At 36.1% G+C, this 10,599-nt stretch overlaps 1 protein-coding gene across 4 annotated transcripts in view; it reads right to left on the bottom strand.

Moving 5' to 3' along the window:
- Positions 1-3,641: 3,641 nt before the first annotated feature.
- Positions 3,642-10,599, bottom strand: part of LOC145684479 (uncharacterized) — a 100,206-nt gene continuing 93,248 nt past the window's right edge. For all 4 annotated transcript variants that reach the window (XR_014131307.1, XR_014131309.1, XR_014131308.1 and 1 more), the window contains one exon: positions 3,642-9,208. Coding sequence is in view for 1 of the 4 variants with exons in the window: in XM_081756919.1 (XP_081613045.1) it covers positions 9,166-9,208 (43 nt within the window). In the remaining 3 variants the exon portion in view is untranslated. The remainder of the gene's footprint in view (positions 9,209-10,599) is intronic.

Raw genomic sequence — 10,599 nt, 5'->3', positions numbered from 1 at the left:
ATACTAGTTCCTGTGTAATTCCTTAAACCGCTTGGGATAGGTCTATAGTTTCTAAGGCAGGGCTTTTCGAAACATGATTTTTCGAATTTTCGGCGGTTCATAACTCTGAAAGGAGACGTTTTTCGACCTATATTTATTACAACTTTTTTCTTTCATTTCATATAAGGAATTATCCCAAAGTTTGTCGGTGGAGTTACCTACCACCCTGTACACACAAAGTTCTTGTATTTTCAGTGAAATAGCACATAATTGAGCGGCTGGAAGGAAAAGTGTTGCTGGTCATTTGTAGATATTGAGATACATATTAAAACAAATACAGGAAATTCTACAAGTATTAGTAAGTTCATAAGTTTGTACAATTATCTGTGTGTACTCTAATAAACACATCCGTATCTAAAATGACGAGTAATATTGACTTATGCCACTTTGCTATCCGACCCCTTGTGTAATAGAACAGTGTGTTGACAAAAACAATGCACAGCAGTAAATGAACGTAAAAATAAATCATAAAAACAAAGTGGCAACATCAATGTAAACAGAAACATGAATAAGGAAATCATACTGGAACATTATGCATCATCATTTACTGTCACAGTACATGTCATCATCATCATCATGGTGGTCACTGTCCTTTAAAGACAAGTAATGATGATGGAAAGGTGGTATAAATGGCAACAAGTCAATTACGTCCTTCTTCTTTATCTTGATGATGACCCAAGGCCCTTTGTAAAGTGGTTCTTGTCGAATGTTGCCTGACTTACGCCACTTTGCCATCCAACAAGTTATGGTTTCAAGTTCACGGAATTGAAAGAAGAAGAAGAAAAAAAGAGTTTGTAAATCACTGGTTGAGCCAACTTCCAGTACCAATCGTCAAACAGCCACTCGAGTGTCAAACCATTTTCTGTGCGTGTTAGAACTACGACCGGTAATTCACTTTGAGTTTTTCCCGAACGGTCGCGCCATCAATGTCGACCTCTATTTCGAACAGTTGGAGCGGATGTATGCTGCACTACGCCAAAAATATCCTTCATTGTTAAAGCGAAAGCGCGCCTTGCTGCAACAGGATAAAGTAAAACCACATTCGCAACACAGAATGCACGAACTTGATAGCATCGAACATCAGGCTACACCCGCCATATAGTCTTGACCTTGCTCCTTCGGATTACTATCTGTTTCGGTCCATGGTGTACTTCCCGAAATCGCGATGCTTCATCAACTGATCTCTTTGTCTCTAAGAACTCGACGTGGAAGGTCACTCCATACAATTCAACACGAAAGGCTATATTTCGAATGTTAACTTGCTTTCATTGTACTGTAATAAATACAAGTATGTTGTGTACTAGAATATTGCAAGACTTATACACTCTTGTAGATTTATCACTTTTGGTTTCAATAGATGATGAAACCAACTTTTCTATGTTGAATCTACAGGCTATTAACGAATTCTGTGACATAAATTCAGGAAGTGATTTCTTATACCAATAACGTCCTAATTTGAAGACTATGGTACCTCTCGCAAACTATTCAAGGAATTATATAGGCACTAGCATGAACTCTATCTAAATATTCATGTTTGACAATCTTCTGGTACCCACGCAACAAGTATTCAATTAGTATTTAATAGTAATTAACTTTACTCCGCATTACACCTTATTTTATAATTACAATTCATTATGCCGGTACTAGAAGATTATGAATCATGGATATTTAGGGCGCATACTAGTTCCTGTGAAATCTCTGAACATCTTGGGAGACGTCCCATAATTTTCAAGCTTATCTTTCGCATTCTCGGCGGTTTATAACTGAAAACAACATATTTTTATACTACATTCATATCAAAAAAAGATTCTCACTGTTTCCTATCACTCTTCTTCTATAAGAACCAAGAATAAAACCGGAAGCTGCAGTCCATTTGAATCACTTCCGGTTTTAGTAAGGTGCCAAAGGTAAGGAAGAGGTCAACTTCTGAGGTGATGAGGTCAACTGAGCAGGTAGGGTGACCTTGAGTTGAAGTTAGGGGCCGCGGTGGCTCAGTGGCAGAGCGTTCACCTCTGGTGCTTGGGGTCCCGGGTTCGATCCCAGCCCCCGCCAAGTGAACTTTGTGGTGGACAAACACCGTGTGCGTGGGTTTTCTCGGAGTTCTCCCGTTTCCTCCCACTTTCTTCATTCCACCATTTCATTCATTACTCATCATCACCGTCTCCTTTAGCCTAACCGGCATAACCGTGGGACGTAAAACTCAAAGATTTCATTTCATTTTTTCATTTTTGAGTTGAAGTTAGGCCATGTAGACTTGCTGCTCTGTTGGCACTGGACCGACTGGTGTGGCAGAAACCGTCGAGGCGAGCGTACAGCTAGAGGTACCATTGGTTTTGTGGTGCCCTGTGCCCTGGACAGATGGAACAACGAATGAACATCAAATTTTTGGTGAAACTTGGAAAATCCTGTCCGGAAATACATGAAATGTTGAGGGCTGTTTAAGGAAATAGTACACTAAAGAAAACAGCTCGTTTCAAGTGTATCAAGTGTTTCAAACAGAGTCGTGTAGACTGCAAGAACGAGGCACGGTCAGGACGACCGTCGACATCCTGTGCTGGAGATAACATTGACACGTAATTCGAACACAACGCTAGATCACCCTTCCTACTCACAAGACTTAGCCCCCTACGATTTCTTATTGTTTCCGAAATGTAAAATGATCATTCGGCGGCATTGGGACGACGAGGAGACGATAAAACCTCAATGTACCTGACGATGTACCTCAAGAGCGTTGTGAACACTTTTCAACGGCTGTTTTCAACACGGAGCGTTTCCACAGACTTGGGACAAGAGTATTGATCCTATTTTGAAGGGGATAAGATTGATGTGACCTAATTTTGTAAAATACAGTGTTTATGACATCAGTTCGCATATTTATTGGATAGACCACGTACATATAGAGGGTGGTAGGTAACTCCACAGACAAACTTTGGGAGGCGATTCCTTATACGAAATGAAAGAAAAAAGTTCTAATAAAGATGGGCCGAAAAATGCCTCCTTTCAGAGTTATGATTCATTGAAAATTCGAAAAATCATTTTTCAAAACTCCCTAACTTACAAACTATAGGGTCTATCCCAAGCGGTTTAAGGAATTACACAAGAACTAGTGTGTTCTCTATCTATATATCCATGTTTCAGAATTCACCGGTACCAGCGAAACGAACGCACCATTAGTACTTAAAGGAATATCCCTATACTTCAACTTCCTTTTCCCAGTTCCTTTCACCGATAACGGAAGATTGTAAAACATGGATGTTTAGATAGAGAACATACTAGTTCCTGTGTAATTCCTTAAACCGCTTGGGATAGGTCCTATAGTTTGTAAGTTAGGGAGTTTTGAAAAATGATTTTTCGAATTTTCAATGGATCATAACTCTGAAAGGAGGCATTTTTCGGCCCATCTTTATTAGAACTTTTTTCTTTCATTTTGTATAAGGAATCGCCTCCCCAAGTTTGTCGCTGGAGTTACCTACCACCCTGTATACATTTCTTAGTATCCCTTTACCGTTTTTGCTCTGATCCTGTTAACAGACCTGTTCTCTAGTTTGGAAGTCTAAAAATTGGTTCTCGAAAGGATAATAGGTAACAAATAACAAGACATGTTAATAATAACAATCTATAATCTTCTCATCATAAGCATGCTCCAAAATCAGTTTTACATCAGATGACAAGAATGTTTCATGAAACAACAAGCAACATCTTCACATATACACAAGAGCAACAGAAGGATTTGAAATAGAACAGAAATTAGGTAGCAGTCTTTGCTCATTAGTTTACAGGATATCCAATCAATTTCAGAAGTGAACATATGAATAAATCCTTCAACGAAAAAATAATAATAATATTTACAAACTTTTCCAATGTTACTGACTAAATATTAAATACAAGTAATGTTGATACCATTTTACATACACCTTGCTCCAAGCACAACAAAAGATAATTCATCAGGGGAATAAGGGAACTTAAAATATAGAGCACCATCAGTGTATCTATTTTTTTCTTTTCTTTTTTTTCTTTCTTCATTAAACTCACAAGAAGAAATTGTGCACCGTTTGAATCAAGGATGTTATAAAATAGAGGATCTCCCCATATGTATCTTCATCCTATTTACTTAATGAAGTCGAAAAACAATAGAGCATCGGCACACGTCTGATTGGCTAGTCCTGTTTCCGCCATCGTCTGATTGGCTTCTTTCGTTTCTGTCTTGAATGTTGGCTCAAAACATTGCGATCTTATTGGGTTGAGTGGGGGGTGGCGAAACTGTGACGTATGGCTTCAAGATTTTGTTGTGTATAGGCAGATCCTCTACATCCCTGGCTTGGATACAACAAAATCTTATAAAACTGTTTGTACATGGAAATAGGTGTAAGTCTCCATCATAAACGTGTAGGGTAAAACAGTGTCCGCTAAGTATTAAATTACACATTCTACGCTATGGTATGGACCTGCCGACCAAACAACTACCTTCGTATACTTCTGCTTATGTCCTGTAACTCTTATTGAACGGAATATATATACGTATGGTATAAGTGTGGATTACATCGACATTCATTTTTTTTTTTTTTTTAATAAACAAAAGTGATAATTGATGAAACGTTAGGTCGTTTCCCGCAGTTTGTACTAAAGAGAATCTCTACGTGAGCTGTTTTCTGTGTGAATAGTTTGGTGAAAACGGTTTCAGTACACAAGCTGTGTTCGCTGATTGAGGGGAATTAGGTAACAAAAATTTAGGAAATGGGGAAAAAGGGAACTTCTAGGGTAAAATACTTGGATTCCGTTACACACGAATATCAGTAATTTTATGTTTATATGATGAGTGATCCAAAAATAATGACAACGGATGTGTAGTACAACGGTTATGGCTGTTTAAAATTATATTTATTTTTGTACATATTCTCTTAACAAGTCAAATCATTTAGTCCATGTTTTTTAAACTCTGAATACCTTTAGAAAAAAAAATATTTTGTCTTGACTCCCAAAGTACTTCCATAGCGGCTATAACTTGCTACGATGTTAAAATTTCTTGTCCCTGAGCTTTTCCTTGAGCCGGGGAAAAACTTGGAAGTCACTGGGGGCTAGATCTGGACAGTAGGGTTGATGTTTGAGCAGCCATTGCAATTTTAGTTTTCACAAAAAAATCATTTTCCTTGATTTTCGTGTTAGCATCTCGACTGCTTATACTCAATTGAATGTACCTTCCTGAAATGATGACCTATATATATTTACAGTGAACTGTTGAGTGTACAGAGAAGCGAAGTTATTTTATTTAGATTTTTGTGTATTACTTTCGCTCACTCCTTGTAATCTTGTATACTGACCACTGTGACCTCATCATGTTCTTAAGTGAAGTACTTCGGGAATAAATATAAATTTTTCGTACATTCTTCTTTGATGTTGAAAGTACCCTTTATTTCTGTATGTCACCCAATACTGTTCTCAAAGTAGCCTGTTCAGTTATTCCAAAGTTATTACTATAGAACCTGCACACTTGTATATTCTTACAGATTCAAACCGTGTTGACATCTCGGATACGAACTTGAATTGTTAACAGTTGGCCACGATTTTTATAGTCTCAGGGTTGTACAATCAGCGACAAAGGTTCTTTCCGTTTGATAAAATTAGTTTCGTAATTAACTTCAGAATGGAAGGACAATTTGAGTACAGTTTTCAGTAATTTTTTTTTTAAAAAAAGTAATTTTCTGTACGTTCCAGCCAACGACCGATATTGCCAAAATAAATTTTAGAAAGTGGAAAGAAAGAACTTTTGTTGGTGATTGTACACAGACATAAAGCAAAATGCATTACAACATAACATGTGCGACTATAATTTCGCTATATGTCCACTTACATTTTAAGAAAATCTTATCAATTGTATAAGTGAAACAAATACATGCTTAAAAAAAAAAAAAAAAAAAAAAAAAAAAAAAAAAAAAAAAAAAAACGACAGTTAACAGCGGCATTTTGAAGGTAAGGTTGTAGTGCATTTTCGATCGTAAAACGAACTGAAACAACATAAGTCTATGCGTGGGAAAGTTGGTAACGAATTGCTGATTCAGTGCAAATTATCCCTTCTTTATAATTACAATTTGCAGGACATCTGTTCATAAAATTTTCAATGGAAACCTGAACTAATAACAATTTCTTGGCAGTGTGTGATGTGTATACTGGTCCAAGAACACGAGAATGTATCGAGTGGTAATATAACAACGGTTGCTTCTTTTTCTCATTAACTTGGCGCTGAAGATACTGTGCATAGAAATACCTTACCCTGAATCCAATACGAGGAACACTTTTCCAAACATTTCGTTTCTATCTGGCAACTTAATCGGCGTCTCCAATTAAACTGCTAGGCGTTGCGGACACTGACAATGTTGCCAGACTAACAAAATTCGGATCAAATACAAGGTAAGGCATTCTTTTAACCTCCAGTATTAAGCATGTATCCTATAGCTACCATCAGCAAATAGACGCTGAATTAGTCTTTCCATGGTCCATTCTTTCGCAGTCCTTTGGCACTGAGTCAACGTTTTGCTAATGGACTGAACATATTTCCAAACAAACATTAGGAGTGAATGTATATTAAGAGACAGGTTGTGCTGTCTTTACATATTACTAACTTTACAAACAATTAGTTCTAGAGTTGTCATATACATACCACGTACAGTAGAATCCCGAGTATCCGGCCTAGTTTTCACTTATCGCAGTTAAATGAGGAAGGCAAGGTGTTTCATTGGCAACATTGACAAAGCATTGGAAATGGGCGGCTGCTACGATCCTCCTACGTGTCGTGTTCAAAACACAAGTTGTGACAGGAAAAGAGCGGCTTTCTGCTCCTTGTTCATTGTTTCGTCAATGTGTAAGGTACCACAATATAGTATGCTTGCCGCTGTTCCTGATTATAACTGTACAGTAAGTACAGTACTGTATTCGTAAATTGGGTTGGGTTATGATTAATGTTTTTTAAGTGTACTACAGTGAAGATTTGAAAATGGGCAATAAGAAGTGAGAAAATACGTACTGTATTATAACACTGAGTTTTGGTATGAAAACTTTGTTTTCTCGTATTGGTGGAGCAAAGAAATGAGTTCACAGAACTCCGGCTTTTTTTTATGTCCGGCCTGCCTTCCCGCCACATTACGCCGGATACTCAAGAGTCTATTGTATCTGAAAATTTTGAGAAGCAAACTGAAAAAAAAAAAAAAAAACTTCAGAAATCAATATGCCTCCTACTTTAAAGTTTTTTATAGTATGTTCGGAATACCAGGTGGAAGTTAAAAAATATGTAATGCTGACGTTTGTTCTGTCCCATTTGTGAAAATTTAGGACAAGTCATTAAGCACTGCTAAAATCTCTAGAATTGTAATAATATATGCACAAAATTATACTACAAAGAAAGAAAGATTTGAGTACTGTGTTGCACAGATGTGTTATGAATACCAGATTTAGTGGAAAAATATAAATTAATAACAATAACACGATAATACATCCTTCACTGTCTAAAGATACCGTAGATTTATTTACCTATTGGTTACGGTCAAACATGTATATTTACTTCTTAGAAACATGTCTTTGTTTTCCAATTAAGATTACATCCACTCATGTTCAAAAAACTGAACCATTTTTTAATTACTTCATCTAGTTGAGGACAGGATCGTGTACTACACAAGTTTGTCAATAAAAAAATTGGGAAACACAGCAAAACATATTTATTTGCGACATGGCTGATGTTAAAATGCTCAATTCTATCTTATTTTTTCTTTTAAAGAACACACTGTATTTCTAACACTTCCTTGTCATTATAGCTTTCAATGATTTAATATCTGTTATTAACTGGTGAGTGTTGAGAGGCGAAAAAATGTCACACCACTGCATAGCACCATTACATTTATGGAACGAATTCCTTTTGGCAAAATCAAATCAAATACTGAATGAACATGAAAAAAAAAAAAAAAAAATCAGAAGAAAAAACTTTAATCCCACAATACAATAAGACAGAAAAAGCTGGCTACTGCACTCACGAGACCAGGTTGTCCTGTATTCTTCTATCGTTGTTTTCTGTACACAGCCATGGTTTTCTCACCTTAATTGGTTCCCGAACAAGTCAGCCGCAATTAGATTTAGCAGTTGGTGTGTTTAAGAGGCTAAAAATAATAACAATACTTTCATATTTCGACCAGTGGCGGATCTCCAGGAGGGAAGTCATATGGATAAAAAGATACATACAGGGCGTCTCAAAAGTCCCCTGACAAAAGTAACTCTGTTATTATCAGAGTTACAACAAAATGTAAGAGGAAAAACCATCTTCAAATATGATGTTTGGAATCTAATGTGAAGGAATTTTTTAGATCGGACGAGCCGTTTCGGCTGTACACTCTTTATACGCTTTATGTTAAATGAAAATGCAACGTTGCCATTTACCGGGAGGTGGATAATTTTTGTAAGAGTACGGTGAATGGGGGCATGTTTCAAATGGGAGCTGACAATCGACACATTAGCGTAAGAGACAGTAATTTCACTTACTTATGTTGTGGGTCCAGGTAAATGGCAATATTGAATTTTCATTTAACACTGACCACATAAAGAGCGTACAGTCCAAAAGGCTTGTCCGACTAAAAAAAAAAAAAACTTCACTTTAGATTGAAAACATCATATCTGGAGACTGTTTCCCCTCTTACCTTTTGTTGTAACTCTGATAATAACCGAGTTACCCTATGTCAGGGGACTTCTGAGACACCCTATATATATCGTTACAAGCTAAGAGAAGGAAACTTAAAATATAAACTAATTCTTGTATAACTCAAGAACCTCCACTGATTTCGAATTAAAAAAAATCTGAACTCACTCAGTGATAAATGCTTACATAGCTGCATTCAGTAGACAATCACAGATGCTGCTGATCCAACTAAACACTCATTTTAAAAATAGATCAGAAGAAAGAAAGGATATAAGAAGTGTAAGTGGTTGAGTCACTGCTTTTGCTTTCAGAACTGATTTTTTTACAATTAAATTAAACTTTGTACTTTCGTTATAAATTTACAATTTAAAAAAAAAATGTGTTTTAATAATTATAATACATCGTTATCTCAGTCTCTTTCTCAGTCACTCACTGGAAACGCTCTTGTATTGTTACCTCATGAAAACATCCGTGTTTCTGAAGCTGGAATTGTCCCTGCAACGAAAAGAAAGACATATAAGAGACATCACTTCTTCAGAAAGTACTTGATTCTCATGCTACCAATTTCACAATCACACGAAGATAAAATTACATGCTGATCAATTTATTTTTTCCTGTAGGTAATGTGTTAAGTAATAGTTTTATTTTTACTGTAGTAATCCGTTAAGTGAAAGGTTTTTACTGCAGATAATCTGCTAAGTGAAAGGTTTTTACTGTAGGTAAACCGTTAAGTGAAAAGTTTTTACTGTAGGTAATCCGTTAAGTGAAACGTTTCTCCTGTAGGTAATCTGCTAAGTGAAAGGTTTTTACTGTAGGTAATCCATTAAGTGAAAGGTTTTTACTGCTGGTAATCTGCTAAGTGAAAACTTTTTACTGTAGGTAATCCATTAAGTGAAAGGTTTTTACTGTAGATAATCTGCTAAGTGAAAGGTTACTTAATAAAGTCGTCTGATCAATCTGAAACGAAGGATAATAATACAAATACAGAATGTCTCGAAACTTTCTGCACACTGAAGAAAAATGTTAAAAATGATCTATTGGGACGCACTATAAACATGTCTTCGTACACTTCTGCATATCAATCTGGTTTCAGAACTGATCTTCCTTGGGATATATACATGCAATTTGGTTTACAGATTATACATAACTTACTGAGAAGCATGCATTTATAGTGTACTATACCACCTGAATCAATTGAACCTAAAACAGAAGGGAAAACCTTTAACCAGATTGGAAACAGTGGCGGAGATCCTCTGGTGTAAAGGCAGCCTTCTTAGTTTTACGGAAGACTATTCTATTTGTAACCACAGAAATTCTTGTAGTGAGTTCCATGAATTTTATTAAATTTCCATCATTAAGTAAGTACATTTTCCGTGTCGTGACATTGGAACACTACATTGCCGTCCAACGCCCTTCTTTTTATTTCTTAAGTATAATATACGCTTACTTTTTTAGTGTAAATACTTAGGTTCAGATGGATTATGAGTAGTGTTACTAGTCACAGTAGCAAGTAAAATATAAAATTTCATATTCACCGCTATAAACCACAAAACAGTAGCACTTTCGAGGGACAAAGCCCTCATCATCGACTGATTTAAATTTGAAAAAGGTTAAAAGGGTAAAAGACCTAAAAAAAAAAACAAAAAAAAAAAAAAAAAAAAACGAATAATGACTATCTTCATAGTGTCTAACGTAGGTTCATTCGCCATGGTGTTCGTGAAAGTGAAGTGGTTTGTTTACTTCGAACAACCATTTTTATCCTTTCACTTTTTTACGTTTTTACCTCTTTAACCTTTTACAGACTCAAGTCAGCTGGTAATGAGGGCATGGTTTCTTGGAAGTGGTACTGTTTTGTGGTTTATGACGATGAATATAAGCGATATCAT

This window comes from Thermobia domestica, chromosome 4 (assembly GCF_964235325.1).
Source record: "Thermobia domestica chromosome 4, izTheDome1.hap1.1, whole genome shotgun sequence".
NCBI classification, from domain to species: Eukaryota; Metazoa; Arthropoda; class Insecta; order Zygentoma; family Lepismatidae; genus Thermobia; species Thermobia domestica.
Note: the sequence above shows the minus strand (reverse complement) of the source record. Positions and strands in the feature narration are given on the sequence as shown.